We start from the raw sequence: 17,871 nt of genomic DNA on the forward strand, positions 1-17,871 counted from the left end.
ATCTATACTTTACACTGGAAATATAAATGAATTTTTCCCAATATATCATAATAGTTTTAAAATGCATCCCCTCAATTACTTTATTATATTCCTGAAACATAAACTCTATTTCGACTGAGAGTGCACCAGGATAACCAGACACGGACAACTCTAAAAGCCGCCTTACGGGTAATGTCGTAAGGGTTGCACCGAAATTTCACATGTTGACGCGGCTTTTGGCTATTTCAGCAAAGGCACAAAGTGGAATTGAATCCATGATACATTACCAAACCAGTCTCCACCAATTAATCATCCTAGGTTCAAACAAGTTATAAAATTGTTACTGCTGCTTTTAACAAATGTGAACTCCATCTTTCTTTCAAATAGTTAACAAGCATTTAAATTGTCAGTGTAGAGGTAAGAAAATCAACTGGATGGCGCCTTGTCTTTATTCCCAGCTAAAATCATCGAAATCTGTAGTCCCCGACTGAAAGCTTGATTGAAAAGAAGCCTCGTCTGGAATTCTGATACGAAGGGGAACCAAGATAACACGACCACCGGCATGAAGATGATGAGCCCCATTATGGCTTCATACGCTCTAGATAGCTCCATCACCGAATCCCAGATCCCAATACCCTTTAAACACGGCCCACATGCTTGAGCAATCTGGAAATAGATAAGTCAGTACTAGCACTTGTGGGTCTAATTAAAAAACTGTTGATAGCAAATGAAACTTACCAGAATAAGGGCCCAGCCAGTGGGCATGAAAGCCAAGATAGCAGCAAAGATATCACTTACAGTTAGACCACACACCACAAATAGTACAATCATAACCGATACAAATCCAAGGAACAAAAGTGCTTTTAGAATCCTGGACATAAGCTGGAAGTCGGTACCAAATCTTCGTCTACCCATTGATACCATCTGTTGTAAAAAAAATGGTCATAAAATCCTGTGAACATTGTGTTAATGTAGAGGCGGCTAAGAACTAAGGAGATAAAGGCTCACCTTTAAGACCAGAAGAGCGGTTAACATAACAAACCAAGAAAGGCCATAAACCTGTGGAGGTGATGACAAGAAAAAGCGATGAGTGGAGACAGCTAAGAAAAAGATGAAAAGCAGAAGAAAAGAACAAAATAGAGATTAGATAACAGAACAAAGATAGAGATTACGATAACATTTATTACCAAGATATTCTTGCTTCCATGTGATATCTTAAGCTGGTACACGATCCCGAATTGGTAGATGAAAAAGCGGAACGCTAGGACAATCTCAAGAATTCTACCCCTCATATTTGTGTATTTCAAGTGTTCTTGTTCTTCATTCCACCAGGATTCCCAGCTTTTATCTGGAGAGATCCCAATCCCGCCACGGTTTCCCATCCACCTTTTCCAATCCGTCCAATCATCCACTGTTTTTTGCCACTCGAATCCAGATGGATTAAAAATAAAAGGAGCAAATAACCAGGAAGCAACAAGGAACCACATTGAAAAAGTGATGAAGAAGAACAACGACGAACTGCGATAAGAATGTCCATAGACCTCATAAACTATCAACAATATTAAAAGTTCTAACCCCTTTACGAAGTGACTACGAGAATACAATCTGTAATTATCAGCAAACTTGTCATGAAAAACAACAAAACCACGACCGGTGGCTCGGTATTTGGCGCCTCCATGCAAAATAGTTCTGCCATAGTAATGGGCTTTCGTTCCAAGCTGAAATGTGAAGAATACAGATGCCAGCTGCAGCTGCATGATTATGAAATCACCAATAGCAGCACGAAATCCTCTTTCAAGACCAATTTCCATCACCATAGGTAGCACAAGCAACAAGCCAAGCTGAAAGAAGGACTGGGTAGCCAAAGCCTGCTCCAGAGCTTTATTCTGATGCAAAGACGGATCCTCTAGAATACGTCTTTCCAAGCCACTCAAAACCATATATAGGCGTCCATATAAGAACACATAAACAGTAAGCACAGTAACCTGGAAATATTCCCAATCAAATCCAAATTAATTAAGCTTAATTTAATGAGACACAAATGAAGGCAAAATGCAAGGACACAATTTGATTGGACAGATAGGCGCTTGGATTATATCCCTGATCACCAATTTTCTTCATATCAGGGGGAGGAAACTGAATTCAGGAGAACTCCCCGGCCTTAGTCCTATGACCTATACTATGACATACAGAGACAAATACTTCAACAAGACCATCTAAGGAGATGAGACAAGTAGCTTGAGGTGTATATGGATTGAGTCATTAGAAATTCCATGATTTCAATATATAATAGTTGTTTGGCAAAATTTGGTCAAAAGAATTCATATTCTTTAAATTAATAGTAATTATGAAGTATTGCAAATACATTCAACAAGATGTTATCTGAAATTCATTCTCCAAATCATTCCTCAAATCAAATCTCTTCTTTTAAATGAAATCCTTCCATCCAAATGCATCTAGATACATTTGGATGAGATGATTTCAAATCAATGGATTTTAAAACCAAGATTAAAATTCATCCTACTTATTTGGGCACTCTTAGAATCCATGAATTTTAAATATCTCTCGTTATATTTAACCTTGTTTATTAACTAACGTACGGATTTCAAATTCCTACAAAATAAAGTCATTTGAATCCTTTACTCAAATCGTTTTCACAAATTCAAATGCAACCTTTGCTTACTTCAGTACTTGTGAATTTTCATATTGATTCATCTAATATCAAAGCTAATTTAAGTAACTATGTATGTTAGTGACAATGAGAGTCAAATGCATATAATTTGAAAATGCATGATAAGAAGTGTGAGTAATTGTGTACCATACAACTGAAGTAAAACCCCACGGTGGTGAAGTAGAAGGACAACATTCTATAGAAATCAAAGCGACGCCCAAGTCGGTAGACATCTCGACTAAGCGTCTGCTCACCATTTCCATTCGCAACCTTCGCCTCAAAAAGAGAGATTTGGTTCATACCAACATCTCGGCCCTTGCCTACTTGAATGTATTCGTGATGTGTTACATAGCCCCTTCGTAAAGTTGAATTGTAACCTAGAGAAAGCAATAAAGTTTTTTAACCTCAGATAGAGCAACTCAATCAACAATTGAAAAAAGGTCCTGATAATGCCTAGTGTAATTGTACAGTGCTTTTGATAGTAATGAAATACATTTACTAAACAATAAAATAAAATAAAAGTCACTTAAAGAGAATTAAAAATAAAATCACCAGAAAATATATCTTCACTCAAGTTTATCACTCTCGAAGCTTTGCTTATGCCCCCTCTTGTTAAATGAAAGAGTCTATCAAAAATGTCAGGATGCCCATAGTGGAACCTTACCCTGTTGAAGAAAAATGTAGTATTAAAAACAAAAATATATCACCAAATTTGAATTGTGTTCAGACTAGCCTTGAAACCATGAGGTACAGATCAACAATCATCAACAAAATCCACACCAGAATGCAGGACAAGCTTAAGGCACTATCTAAGGCATATACAAGCGTCAACTTAACAAAGCAAGTTGACTCAAATGATCAATACATCACAAACAAAATTATAATGCTGCAAAGTTAAAGAAACTGGCTGTTACGGAAAACCATTTACCTTAAAGGGTTTGCCAAAATTCTTTGCCCAATGGTGACAAAACTGGTTTCTTGATTGGACATGAACCAGGCGAGTGAAGAAACACTGCGATCAAAAGAAATGGGGTAAATCAAGTACAAAATTTACCACGCCTATTAGTTGATATACACAGCCATGTGAATCCAAATATAAACCTTCCTGTGAAAATATGCTCCCTTATACCCAATATTGTGGGCCTTCTTTGTCCATGATGAGTTTTTAAAAATTCCTCCAACACATTGCGCATCTTGAAAGCTTCCTCAAAATAATTATCCTGAGGAAAAATAATTATTTATAGAATTATGCTCATTCAGATGGAAAATTATAATGTAAGATATATTTCCCCTCCAGCGGGAGAAAAGAGAGCCCAATAGTCTACAATATTGCCAGGTGACATGCCTATATCCATTAGCCTTGTCTTGGTCCTATCATAGGCTCCGTATGGGAGAAAATGAATATAATTTTTTATTAGTATAATTTTAGTAATGTTATGTTGTTAAGATATGTTCTTTGTTTAAATTGAGACCTTTTAATGTAGTTTAGCATTACTTCAGTAGCGATCCAAGCATAACATTATTATTCGTTCTACCGCGTAGAATGCCATACAGAACGACAGGAGCCTCTAGTCAGCATATTGGTACAATGGTACTAGCATCTCTTGAGTACTAAAAATTAACTAGCGTCTCTCATGAGTGTATTCATACTAGCATCTCTCGAGTATTTCAGTCGCAAACATAACAAAAAAATTGTTTTTTCGTAGATCGCTCACCAAAACCAATGTCCAATCTGTATGTCTACAAAGGAAGATTAAACTGACCTGATTCATGTCTATGGTCTGCAAAGCTTCTCCACGAGTAAAAATAATAGCATGATTTTGATTCTCAGGTTTACCTTCACCGATTTTTGGATTACCGGGAAGCTTGATACGATATATTTCCTGGCATTAACATAAGAAGAAAGCAAAAGGAGAAGAGTCATTGTCAAATTCGAATTAACAACGCGAGGTCTGCTAGTTGGACTTTCGTCATGGTGAACTTCATACCTCATCAAACTTCTCCCCTCCCTTGACCAGGACAGAATAATAAATCGTCTCAGACTTTCCATTGACTGTATCTTCCCTCTCATCTATATAAGCAACACGCAGAGCTGCATACCTACAAGGATTTATCTGAAAATTTGTAAATAAACAAGATCGATAACTCTAAAATTGAGAAATTTCTTAAAATTGAGACTTACGTCAGCATAAGATTCAAAATATTGGCATAGCAGCGCTGATCTCGAGCATCCCTGGATTTTTTCTGCATACCATAAACCTGACAAGACACTACATAGGTAAATTTCAGATCAGCCAAAGCTTGTGCTCGTTCCTTGAGCATCCTGTAGTCACTCTGATTTTTACCAATTGCCCGATAACCACCAAAAATAGCTGGATAAGAACCATGAAATGTTAGTTACCTATGATTTTACACAGATTAAAAGCTTATAAAAAGAAACCAGAAAATACATGAAAAATTACTTGAACGTTAAAAGTTAAGAGAAAGAGATCCACCAACCCTTATCATCGGCAAAATCCAAAAAGCATTGAAGTTCCAAAGTCTCCCTATAGTACATCATCCCTCTCACTGGTGTTCCAACAAGAAAAACTTAAAAACAATGTGGCCAAAAGAAAAGCTTTGTCACCTTAATATTCTTAAATAAAAAGCCGATAAACACTGATTGTCTGACCTGTCCGAGATAGAGTTTGAGCCCGGTAAGATACCCATTGACGATCCAATTCTGCCCGCTCTTTGCTGTCGTAACCGAGTTTTGAATCATTGATCCGCTCCTCATAGTTTTTCCACTCGTCTTTTCGTGAGACAGTAAACAGTACAAGAGTTTAATACATCTGCCATAATGACAAAATCTAAAGCACAGAAGTGAAGAATTCAAAACTCACCCGGATAGATTTTCTGAAGGTAAAATAGAATACTAATGCCATCCTCATTTTCCTTGTTAAGCTCTTCGGTCGAATAAAGAACCTCCTCTTTATAGTATGGTGTCAGGATACTGAGGAATATAAATGGCATTGAAGTTTTACAAGAGATGGACATGAGCGCTCACAGTTACTAATATGTTAATCTTTTTTTTTTTATACGAAACAAAGATTCATTAAGATAAAAAGTTGGAAGATTACAAAAAGAGAAGAAAATAAAATCTGTAAGCTTAAATCAGTAGCATACAAACTTCCAATCCCTAACCACATCCGCAAACATCCGCAATAAGTAAATGTTTAAACTCCGGCAGCATTCCTGTCCAAGTCGCAACCCTGAATTTGATCTTTGCCTGTACGTCGTCCAAAGACTATGCTGAATCCGCAAATAACCTACTGTTCCTCTCTAACCACAGAGACCAAAAGATGCCGTGAACAACCAAAAACTTGAATCTGTTGTTCCTTCTACCGTCTGTTATAAACGTCTCCATAATAAATAAGTCCCGTGCCTTTCTTGGAAAGGTCCAATCGAAACGAAGCTCTTGCATTACTCTTGTCCAAAGTGCACGTGAAAAAGCACAATGCAACAGAAGATGGTCCTGGTTCTCTTCATGTTTCCGGCATAGATTACACCATTGCGGGCTTAATGCGCATCCGGGCCATTTTTTTTGCAACAAATCGCTAGTTGGTAGTTTCCCCACCGCCCCTATCCATGAGAAGACTTGAACCTTGTACGGGATCGGTATTTTCCATATATTGTTGTGGTAAGGAAATATAGGGAAAGCTGTAACCGGGAAGAAAGAAGCGTAGAAAGACCGAACTGACAAAAAACCCCGATGGATCCCCCAACCACACTCTAAATCACTCATACCCCTCTCCAACCTAACAGTGTCCAATATCCCTAAAAGATCACTTAATTCTTCTAATTCTACCTCATTTAAGGCTCTCCTGAAACACACATCCCAATGAAAAATATTATTATTAACTCCAAGATCAGTTGCATCTAAAAAACTGGTGATAGGTTTATTAATGGATAAGGAGATTAGTAACAGATATGGAAAACGTTCTTTGAACAACAAAACACCGCCCCCCCAAATATCTTCCCAAAATCGAATAATATTCCCCCCTTTTAGAACCGCCCTAATCAATAGATGAAAAGTCGAGTAAGACCGAGAAATAAACTTCTAGGGGCTCTTAAAGGTCGTCTTCCTCGCCAACCTCACGTCCCAGCCGTTATCTTGTAATCCATAAATACTCTTGATAACTCGTTTCCACAATGAGTTTTTTCCACCGAGCATCTCCACCACCACTTCCCAAAGAGTGCCCTGTTCGTCAAGCAAATATTCCCCAACCCCAGACCTCCCCTGTCCTTTGGCTTACAAACTTGCTTCCACCCAACTACATGGATTGTCTCCACATCTGCTCCGTCCCACAAGAAATCCCGCATTAATTTTTCCATTTTTTTCGCCACCCTAATTGGAACTCTGAAGATAGACATGTAGTAAGTCGGCATCGCACCTAAGACAGCCTTAATCAAAGTAAGACGACCTCCTCTTGAGAGAAAAGACTTCTTCCAACTTGCTAGTTTCTTTGACATTTTTGATAATACGGGCTCCCAAAATTCAGCTGACTTAGGGTCACCTCCCAACGGAGCCCCAAGGTACTTGTTCGGCCAATTCTCTCCTTTGCATCCAATTACTCGTGCCATACCCTCAACTTCCTCTTCCAAAACATTTAATCCCAAGACAACACTTTTTTCCAAATTGATTTTCAATCCCGATTTTAGAGTGAACTTGTTGAGAATTTCCAATAGTGCCAAAAGATGCCTATCCGACTGGACAAAAAACGTGTCGTCTACGAATTGGATGTGGATATTTCGATTTTGTCTCTCCCCACTACCAATCTTCTTACTTCATTAACTGTCTTGGCCTTATCAACCAACCGACCCAAACAATCAATCACAAGGTTAAAAAGGAAAGGGGATAGTGGATCCCCTTGTTGAATGCCTCTCTCTCCTTGGAATTTTCCCCGCGGTCTCCCGTTGATGAATACTGAAAAAGAAACATTCGAAACACAGCCTTTAATCCACGACCTCCATCTTGTCCCAAAACCTTTCTTTTGCATCACAAAATCAAGAAATCTCCAATCAACGTTGTCGTAGGCTTTTTCCAAGTCAACCTTAAACACCCATCCTTTTTTTTTCCTGCGAAATTCCTCTACCATCTCATTCGCTATCAGACAGCAATCCAAAATTTGTATTCCTTTAATAAAAGTGCACTGACTCTCTCAAATTGTATTTCCCAAAACTTTTTTTTTTTTATAAGAAACGATATTTTATTGAAATTATTGTAGCAAATTACATCAGTGGACTAGTGATCCACTATATCATGAGGTACATGAAACGTTAATTTTTAATGATAAACATAAGACCAATCTCGCAATAAATCAACTATGGAGACATTCTTGAAGTCTTCATGAGAGCCCAACCACACGGCAACTGATATCTTTATTTTTTCCCAACATTGTTCTCTTGTTTCTTCCTTGTCATCAAAAATTCTTCTATTTCTTTCCAACCATACTCTCCAGCATATGCACTGAACCACGACACGCCAAAAAGTTCTTTCCCTGGTGCCTGTAAGTTGTCCTAGGTCCATAGCAAATAAGTCCCTTGTTGATTCCGGCGTCACCCAAACCAACTCAAGTTCTTTCAACGCTTTAGCCCACAAACCGCTCGCGAATGGACAACGGATGAGCATATGATCCTGAGTTTCCAAATCATTTCTACACAGCACACACCAACTAGGACAAATAGCAATCGATGGCCACCTATTTTGCATCATCTCCGAGGTTGGTGATTTACCATGAGTAGTTGTCCATGAGAACACCTGGATTTTTTTCGGGACCGGAACCTTCCAAATTTGATGAACTAGAGGAAAAAGTGGAAAATGCAAAGATGGGAAAAAAGACTCGAAGAATGATTTGACCGAAAAAACCCCAGAAGAATCCTCTCTCCACACTCGAAAATCATCTACCCCTTCAATCAACCTAACTCTCTCTAACACCCCTAAAAGCTCTGACAGCTGGGAAGAGTTCATCATCTCTAACCTCTCTCCTAAAATGAAAGTCCCAAGATTGAGTAGACAAGTCATTATCGAAAAAGACAAAGTGAGAAATTGGCAGATTATGAACCGTTGATAACTAAAATAAAGCTGGAAAAAGCTCTTTGAATTAAGAATCCCCCAACCACCTATCTTCCCAAAATCTAGCCTTATTACCCCCTCTCACCTCTTTAGACACACGCTGCTGAAACATCGGGTATATTCGGGAAATAAACTTCCAAGGGCACTTAAACGTCACATTTCTCGCCAAACCCACATCCCACCCATTGTCTTGTAACCCATATAAACTCACAATAACTTTCTTCCACGCGACCAAGTGGCAATTCACATCTCCATCCCATAAAAAATTTCTTGCAATCTTCTCAATCAACTCCGCAATAAGTTTAGGGACTCTAAAAAGAGACATGTAGTATATCGGAATAGAATTCAAAACCGATGTTATCAAAGTTAATCTTCCCCCTCTTGATAAGAAAGCTTTTTTCCAACTTGCTAATTTTTTGGACACCTTAGCCACAATGGGTTCCCAAAACGAAACTTTTAATGGATTTCCACCTAAAAGCATTCCCAAATAAGTAACAGGCCAGCTCTCCTTCCCACATCCAATTTCTTGTGCCAACAATTCAACCTCACTTGGTTCACAGTGTATACCCAACAAAGCACTTTTTTCCAAGTTAATTTTTAATCCAGACATATGGCAAAATGATCTCGCAATTTGGACCAAAAACATGATATGATCATCATCCCTCACAAAGAATAGTGTGTCATCCGCAAACTGAATGTGAGAAATCTCTATCTTGTCTCTACCCACCTCAATCCCCTTTATCAGATTTATTTCCTTAGCTTTGTCAATCAGTCGCCCCAAAACATCCACTACCAAATTAAACAGTAAAGGAGACAATGGATCTCCTTGCCTAAGCCCTTTGTGCGCCTTTATTTTTCCCCTAGGCCTCCCATTTATCATGACCGAAAATGATACGTTCGACACACATCCTTTAATCCATTTTCTTCATCTCTCTCCGAACCCCTTCTTCATCAACACAAAATCTAAGAAATCCCAATTCACATTGTCGTAAGCTTTTTCAAAATCCACCTTAAACACCCATCCCTTCTTTTTCTTTCTCCTTCCCTCTTCAAGTAATTCATTCGCTATAATACCACAATCGCGTATCTGTCTTCCCTCGATGAAAGCATTTTGGGATTCTGAAATTGTATCTGATATCACATTCCTGATCCTTTCAGATAAGACTTTTGCTAGTATCTTGTACAAGCTTGTTGTGAGGCTTATCGGTCTGAAATCCTTAACTTTGAACGATTCAATTTTTTTCCAGATCAAGCAAATATATGTTTCATTGGTAACACCATTTATGATTCATGTTTGATAAAATTCATCGAACACCCTCTTAACATCTCTCTTAACTGTATCCCAACATTCCTGGAAAAAAGCCAAAGTAAATCCGTCAGCCCCTGGACTTTTACCACCATCACACTGGAAAACAGCTTTCTTTATTTCATCTTCTGAAAACTCTTTATCTAATTCTTGGCTCAAAAATTCATCAATGGGGCACAACTCTACACCTTCAATCCCCCAACTTCTTGTACTTGTCATACCGTACAACTTCTCAAAAAACTTCAAAACAATGGATGCAATTTTGTCTTCATCACTCGTAATCGATCCATCCTCCCTTTCCAATCTGTTAATTGTAGCCTTACTCCACCGATGATTCAACAGTGAGTGGAAAAACTTTGTATTCTGATCCCCTTCTTTAATCCATTTAATCTTACTTTTTTGACAGTGAATTTGATTTTTTCGACATATCAAATCTTCTAACATATCTAATTTTTGCTAAAACCTTAGCCAAAATCTTATACAGACTCGTTGTCAAGCTGATTGGGCGAAAATCTTTAACCTTGGTTGCATCTTGTTTCTTTGGGATTAGGCAGATATAGGTTTCATTAGTAATGGCATTAACAATGCCATCAACAAAAAATTCAGCAAACACCTTAAATAAATCTGCTTTTACCCTATCCCAGTTCTTTTGAAAGAAGGCCATTGTAAATCCATCCAGCCCTGGTGCTTTGTTCCCATCGCATTCAAACACAGCCCTCTTAATCTCCTTCTCAGAAAATGGAATCTCCTACTCCTCTGCTTCAGTCGTGGCTAAGGGACTCCATTCCAAACCATCTAAACCCCCACCATCCCCGTCAGATTTCCGGTAGAGGTGTTTGTAGAAGCTGATAATGTTTTCCTCGACCTGTTTCTCTTTCGTAACCACCGACTAATCTTCCAACTCCATCTTTTCTATTATTGATCTGTTTCTACGATTGTTGAGTAAAGCATGGAAAAATCTTGAGTTCTGGTCACCTTCCCTTAGCCATTTCACTTTTGCATTTTGACTGTCCATTTGAAATTTTGTAAGCGGCAGCACTTCCAGTTCCATCCTCACTTTCTTTCTTTCCTCTTGAAGATTTTGTGTCCACGATCCCTCAGCCTCCAAACCATCCAACTGATATATTCTGTTAACCACCTCCATGTATCTAACATCCACATTTCCGAAGACCTCCTTATTCCATTTAGAAACTTTAGCTTTCATTCCTTTGAGTTAAAACATGAACTTATATCCTTCTCACCCCTGTGATACCCCATCATTCCACCGTGACCTAACCAATTCTTTGAATTTATGATGGGACAGCCAAGTGTTCTCAAATCTGAACGGAACAGGACCCCACCTCAACTTAACGGCATCAAACAAGATGGGGCAGTGATCCGATGTGATTCTTGGTAAAACCGTGTGCCTGTAGTTTGGAAAAATGTCCATCCAACCCCTCGAAAAAAGATATCTATCAAGCCGGCAACAGATCGGTTGAGCCCTGAAATTCGACCACGTGTACTTCGCGTTCAACAAAGGAGGATCATGTAATCGCAACTCCCCTATCAACTTATCAAAATAGGACATACTCGTGGTATTGGAAAGATTGTTCAACTTTTCTCCCGTATTCCTCACCACATTAAAGTCACCTCCCAAGCACCATTTGTCGCCGCAGATAGAATGCAACCCCGCTATCTCATCCCAAAATAATTCTCTCTGTCTTGATTGGACCGGTCCATATACGGCAGAAAACCACCATTTGATCTGGTCGCTCCCTTCTATTTCAATTGACACCGAAAACTCCCTTATCAAGTTGTCGGTGACCTCCACCACTCTAGGATCCCACAACACTAAAATACCTCCAGATCTCCCAATTGACGGTAAAAAGACCCAATCCACGAATCTAGATTTCCACAAGCTTGCAACGAATCTTCTATCTACCAGTTGTTGCTTGGTTTCTAAGATTACAACGATATCTGGTTTTTCCTTTCGAATGACCTTTCGAATCAATTCTCTCTTCCTTACTGCTCCCCCTCCCCTAATGTTCCAAGAACAAATTTTCATATTAACTTTGAAGGACCCTTCGACGTCGAACCTCTCTCGTAATTAACTCCAAAACTCAATCTTTGTAATTCTCTACTCAATAGACCAGTAGATTTCTTAACTCCTCCCCAACAATTAGATTCGGAATTCCCTCCCTGAACCTCAATCGTAGTGACCAAACTTTCGGCCTTTGCAGTCCCTTTAAGAACGACTCAGAGAATCTAGTCTTAGAAAGACTGACATATCTTTTGTTTTTAAAATTCTAATCGAACTATAATTTTTCTATAAAATACGTCAAAAAAATCTCCTTATCTCTACATATATATTGAGAGGACGGACCTTTTAAAAACTAGTTTTGGTACATCGAAGAAAATGAATCACCAAATATAGCCCCCAAATCGTATGATAATGACATAAAAATGAGGGGATTTAATTAATACACCACATTCTTCATATATTAGCTACAGTAATTCAAGCTAATACCCGATGACACCCACCAATTTTCCTCACCCCACATGTATCACTTAATCATTCTCAATCTTACTTAAAAAGTCTAGCAGCATTATTTTTTCAAAACATTCAGTAAAGAAGTACATCTTTTAAAAGAATCACTCAATTGTGTAACTTAACGGAGAAATGCATGTATTTTGCTCAAAATTTTTCCAACATCCTTTCTATTATTAGTAAAATTTCAAATGGAAAAGAAGAGGCTTAAGGTTTTAAATAATTTTCTCATATCTAATTTGTTTCCTTTCAAAAAATTTATATATAAATTCAATGATGTAGGTTGAGGAGCAAAAGGAGGAATCCGTCTCGAAATTTTTACCACATCCTATCTATTATTTGTATGATTTCAAATGGAAAAGAACAGACATAAGTTTATAAATCATCTTTCTAATATTTTTTTTTTTTTTGAGACGAAACTAGAATTTATTTATTGATAAAAATTTACAAAGTTAGCGGATGAGTAATCCGCAAAAGTAGATAGAACACAACTAAGATAGTACTATCCAAGTAATATCATGCCCATACATACTTCCAATCCCTAATCAAATCCAAAATAGTCAAATGACTAAATTCTTTAATGCTTTTTAACCAACTTGCAACCCTGAACTTGATTTTGTCCCAGATTTCTTCCGTTGTTTCCGCTTTGTCTTGGAATATTCTTTTATTTCTCTCCAACCATATAGACCACATCGTGCAATGTATCATAACATGCCAAAATGTCATAAATTTTCTGGTTGTCACTCCTCCCGGCTTCATGACAATCATATCTGCAGCTGTCCTCGGAAACACCCACTGAAAACCCAATTCAAGCAATACTTTATTCCAAATATCTTCTGAGAAAGAGCAGTGCAGTAACAAGTGATCTTGATTTTCCTCATGCTTCCGGCATAGAGCGCACCATTGGGGACTTAAGACACATAAAGGCCACCTTCTTTGCATTGAATCGCAAGTGTGTAATTTCCCCAGAGCCACAATCCACGCGAAAACCTGAACTTTACGGGGGATCGGTACTCTCCAGATGTTTTCAAAGTAAGAAAAGAAAGGGAAAGATGAAAGAGGAAAGAAAGAGTTGTAAAAAGATCGAACTGAGAATATACCTGACTGGTCTCCCAACCAAACTCTAAAATCCCCCACTCCCCTCTGTAATCTTTCTAATATCTATTTTGTTTCCTTTCCAAATTTTTTTATTTACTAATTCGATGATGTCTAGCTTTCCAAGATAAATGATACTTCACTGTTTTCACCAACATTAATAAAGTCAACAATATTTATTCCACATTAATCAGAGTCTGGATACTTTGTGCAAAAGGGCATTGGTATCCAGGCCCAAGACTTGCAAACTTCTCATGAAGCTACATTGAGCAGGATAAAATTTAGCTCCATAATTAACGTAACTCCCAATGAGAGACGAGTAACAACTATGTCAAGATCATTGAAATGTGAGTCAGCACACAAGAAATGCAAGATTTTCTAGTAGAGAACTGACCTAAAAGAGAGCATGTTATGAACTTTTGGGGCTCTAGGCATTATCATAAATAAGGAATTGGCAAAAAAAGTAAGGCGTCGACGAGCATCTAAATTCATTGGCACATTTATCGCTGATTCTTTCACAGTCAAAAGCAAATGAAGTCTGACAACCTGCAAAATAAGTAAAACTAAAGGAAAAATTTTCCAAAAACAAACCAATATCGATAAAAGAAAAATAAAAACAGAATTGTGAAACCCAGTACCTTTTCCCTCCATGACCTGCTGCGTAAGAGTTCAATGTTTAACTTTTCAAACTTCTCCTCCTTTTTATTATTTTCTTGAAATGTATAAACTTCCTTCAGAACCCTGACAGAAGGAAATTCCACATCAAAAAACATTGAAAGTATTTGTTCAAAAAATGAAAACATTGAGAGTAAACTATTACAAAAAAAGCGGTCAACATTATCCACAGAGATACAAACTCATGGCCATTATTCATAACATCCTGGATGATAATCTCTATAATATCCTGGAGAGTGTTAATGATAGGAGATCTATTTTGCTGGTCATCTTCATATTCTTCCATCTGCAAACATACAACATTCATAACACAGAACTCACAATGTAAAAAATCTATTTCTAGATTTCATCAAGGAATTTGGTGAAATAAAAAGCTTCAATAATCAAACTTACAAGAAGGCTTAAAAATTTATCCAATTTATCACTTAGCAAAGGCAGGCCACTCATCCGAAATTTTTTCAAGAATCTTTGCTCCCGAATGCTACTTTCCACTTCATGGCATATTCTCCAAATAACTCTAAAAAGTGGACCAACATTCGATAAGAAACTCTGTTCATTAAGGATAACACAAGATTTTCTTGTCCATAAACAAATATAACCATAACTTCAGGATCACTAAGAGTTTATGGGCAAAGGCAAGTTAAACCATTCATATCTCTTACTTTTGTTCCCCGTCTTTCACCAGAAGGCCAATTAGGATGTCCCTCAGTGTCTCATAGCATTCGATAATTGCAAAATACAAGAAATCATCATTCTTAATTTTCTTGAAGAGATCAGCATCTTCCCTCTCATTGTAGTCTTTTGCCATGTCTAACACAATTGGAATCTAGTGGCAATATGAAGTAATGAGTAGACAAGAAAAACACTTTACAGTTCAATAAAGGGGAACCAAACCAATTTTACCTTGCTAGCAAGTAAGAAAGGAGGCCACTGGACAACAGTGACATCACCAGATGAATATGGCACAAGAAGCAGGTCTCTTTCCCTGAAAATTTTATGCAGGAAAAAACTTTCATATAGTTACGTTTTAAAACATGCTGACAACAAGAAGCAGCCAAAATACCTACCTGTGGCTGATCAAATCCTCGTTTCTCATAGATAGTATAAATTCATTCCACATTTGGGAGAACTTGGCAATGTTTTTCCTTTCTGTTGTATCATCCTGCCATAGAAGCATACACATCAACTAATAAAAAAGTGTGGAAGTGTAAATTTCAATAGATCAAAAGCCAGAAAATAAGTTGGGAGATATTGAACAAAGACATAAAACCACAAAATATGTTTCTCGCATACTTGACAACGTATATTCAAAACCATCCAATGATCATGAGAACATGCACAAATTTTATTACCAGCTGATTTCGTCCGGTTTCCTCTTTGGAATATGGGACAAGGCGCTTGCTGAAAGCTGAAGGGACGGATTCAAATCTGGCCCTTATCATACCAAGTGTCCGGATCTACAATTTGGGGGAAAGAGAGAGGAAGAGAGACGGAGAGAAGAATTAGCATGACAGAAAAATTAACCATGTCCATCATGTTTCCACTCTGTAAAGCACTCACGGAGTTCTGTAACTAAGCATGACAGCAAACAGATTTTAACAATATCAAACCAAATGAGAGAATAAGAACCCTTTACCTCTCCAAGATGACTGAATGCTCCATATATCCCACCAACAAGAGTTGAGAAGATAGCATACCATACTAGTGTATCCGTGAAATAGACCTAAACGCAAGTAATCATTTGATATGACGTAAGTTCACACTTCAGCAAAAAATTCCACATTGATGTATTTTTTATTACGTACCAAAATAATTGGAACCCATATTGCAATAACCACCCCAATATTATGAGTAACTGCATTGTGTAACAAAAGCAAATTGATTCCATCAGGACCTTAAGAAAATAAACAATAACTTTTTCATGTGACAAAGAAGTTACCACTAGGAAAAATTCATGAAAGTAACATATAGTAACTTTTTCAAGAGGCAAAGAAATTACCATTAGGAAAAAATTCATGCCAATCGTAGCTACTGACGGTGAGATTCATGATGGTCTTTGTTGGTTCAATTAATGGCAATATCTAATCAAACCAAAAAGATGGAGCATTAAAATATGAATCAAATTGACACAACATTTTTATCACATAAAAAAGTACAAGATAATGATTGTGCATTAAAAAAAATCATCTGACCCTTTCTAAGGCATGCTTATGTCTGGAAACTGAAACAAAAAATTTGAATATAATATGTAGGTAGATCAAGCCTTGATATGATAAGAATTAACAAGCTGGTACATCAAATTTAAAGTTAAAACCTGTAGTTGAGTGTGAAGCTTTGAAGACGATGAAAAACGGAAAGGCATTAAGACCTGATGATATTCCTATCGAGGGATGGAAGTGCCAAGGGAATCAAGGCATTGGATGACTCACGAAGTTATATAACAAGATATTAAGACCAACGAAAAATGTCCAACCAATAGAGAGAGTTTTGAAGTTCCCTTGCTTAAAAAATAAGGAGATATACAAAACTGTGCAAATTATAGAGGCGTCAAGCTAATGGATCATACCATGAAACTTTGGGAAAGAGTGATTGAAAGAAGATTAATGAAAAGAGAGTAAGGTGGCTGAAAATCAATTTGGATTTATGCCTGAAAGTCGGCGACGGAAGCTATACACCTTAGACAATAAGTAGTGTAGAAATATTGAGACCAGGTCACCAGAATAAATCAAATCTTATCTTTTGTATAGGATTGTTTTATTTTGTGATATGATTTATTTATTAATAGATAGATATAGATTGATATCCTTATCAAAGATGTGGAGATTGGATCTGCATTGTAAATTATTTAAATGGGTTGCACCCAATGGAAAAAAGTGTACAGATATTGATAAAATATCCTCTATTTTTTCATGGTATCAGAGCCTAAGGTTGAAAATGGCCAAAAACGGTGCCTCATATTCGAACGATGGTGCTGTTTCCGGTGATTCCAAAACCGAACAAGCCTCGCAACCATTCTAGGGAACGATCACTCATCATTTGCAATTACTAGCCACAAACTAGATGGAAAAAATTATCTCCAACGGGCACAATTAGTGAAGATCGTGATTTGTGGTGGGGAAAATTGGGGTACATCACCGGAGAATTATCAACTCCGAAATTCATTGATCCTCTTACAAAACATGGATGGCGGAGAATTTAATGGTCCTCGCTTGGCTCATAAATTCAATGGAGCGTCAAATTAGTTGTCGTTATCTCTGGTTCAAGACGGCTAAAGAAGTATGCGAAGCGGCCCGGCACATGTATTCAGAGCTTGGTAATTCTTACAAGATCTTTGAGACTCGGTCCAAACTCAAAAAATGAAATACTTCTCGGATCTCCAAGACCTTTGGACCAAACTGACCTTTTCTTTGAGGAAGAGTCAATTTGCCTTGAGTGCAGTGTCAAGCAGAGAAAAAGCATCGAGAAGGAAAGAGTATTTGATTTTCTTGCGGGGATCAATCGCG

General features: G+C 37.6%; 1 protein-coding gene across 2 annotated transcripts in view; it reads right to left on the reverse strand.

Annotated features, from left to right (window-relative positions):
- Positions 1-241: 241 nt before the first annotated feature.
- LOC140977459 (callose synthase 7) overlaps positions 242-17,871 on the reverse strand; it is a 45,480-nt gene continuing 27,850 nt past the window's right edge. For both annotated transcript variants that reach the window (XM_073442202.1, XM_073442205.1), the window contains exons 18-42: positions 16,368-16,449; positions 16,174-16,223; positions 16,005-16,091; positions 15,721-15,825; positions 15,436-15,530; positions 15,272-15,353; positions 15,031-15,194; positions 14,762-14,885; positions 14,551-14,654; positions 14,332-14,434; positions 14,088-14,239; positions 5,533-5,642; positions 5,322-5,441; positions 5,150-5,218; positions 4,833-5,022; positions 4,639-4,750; positions 4,414-4,533; positions 3,752-3,870; positions 3,579-3,662; positions 3,203-3,315; positions 2,798-3,027; positions 1,167-1,964; positions 988-1,038; positions 718-903; positions 242-645 (exon numbers count right to left, since the gene is read on the reverse strand). In XM_073442202.1, the coding sequence (XP_073298303.1) occupies positions 406-645; positions 718-903; positions 988-1,038; positions 1,167-1,964; positions 2,798-3,027; positions 3,203-3,315; positions 3,579-3,662; positions 3,752-3,870; positions 4,414-4,533; positions 4,639-4,750; positions 4,833-5,022; positions 5,150-5,218; positions 5,322-5,441; positions 5,533-5,642; positions 14,088-14,239; positions 14,332-14,434; positions 14,551-14,654; positions 14,762-14,885; positions 15,031-15,194; positions 15,272-15,353; positions 15,436-15,530; positions 15,721-15,825; positions 16,005-16,091; positions 16,174-16,223; positions 16,368-16,449 (3,690 nt within the window). In that variant the 3' untranslated portion in view covers positions 242-405. The remainder of the gene's footprint in view (positions 646-717; positions 904-987; positions 1,039-1,166; positions 1,965-2,797; positions 3,028-3,202; positions 3,316-3,578; positions 3,663-3,751; positions 3,871-4,413; positions 4,534-4,638; positions 4,751-4,832; positions 5,023-5,149; positions 5,219-5,321; positions 5,442-5,532; positions 5,643-14,087; positions 14,240-14,331; positions 14,435-14,550; positions 14,655-14,761; positions 14,886-15,030; positions 15,195-15,271; positions 15,354-15,435; positions 15,531-15,720; positions 15,826-16,004; positions 16,092-16,173; positions 16,224-16,367; positions 16,450-17,871) is intronic.

Source organism: Primulina huaijiensis, chromosome 1 (genome assembly GCF_012295235.1).
Source record: "Primulina huaijiensis isolate GDHJ02 chromosome 1, ASM1229523v2, whole genome shotgun sequence".
In the NCBI taxonomy this organism is placed as follows: Eukaryota; Viridiplantae; Streptophyta; class Magnoliopsida; order Lamiales; family Gesneriaceae; genus Primulina; species Primulina huaijiensis.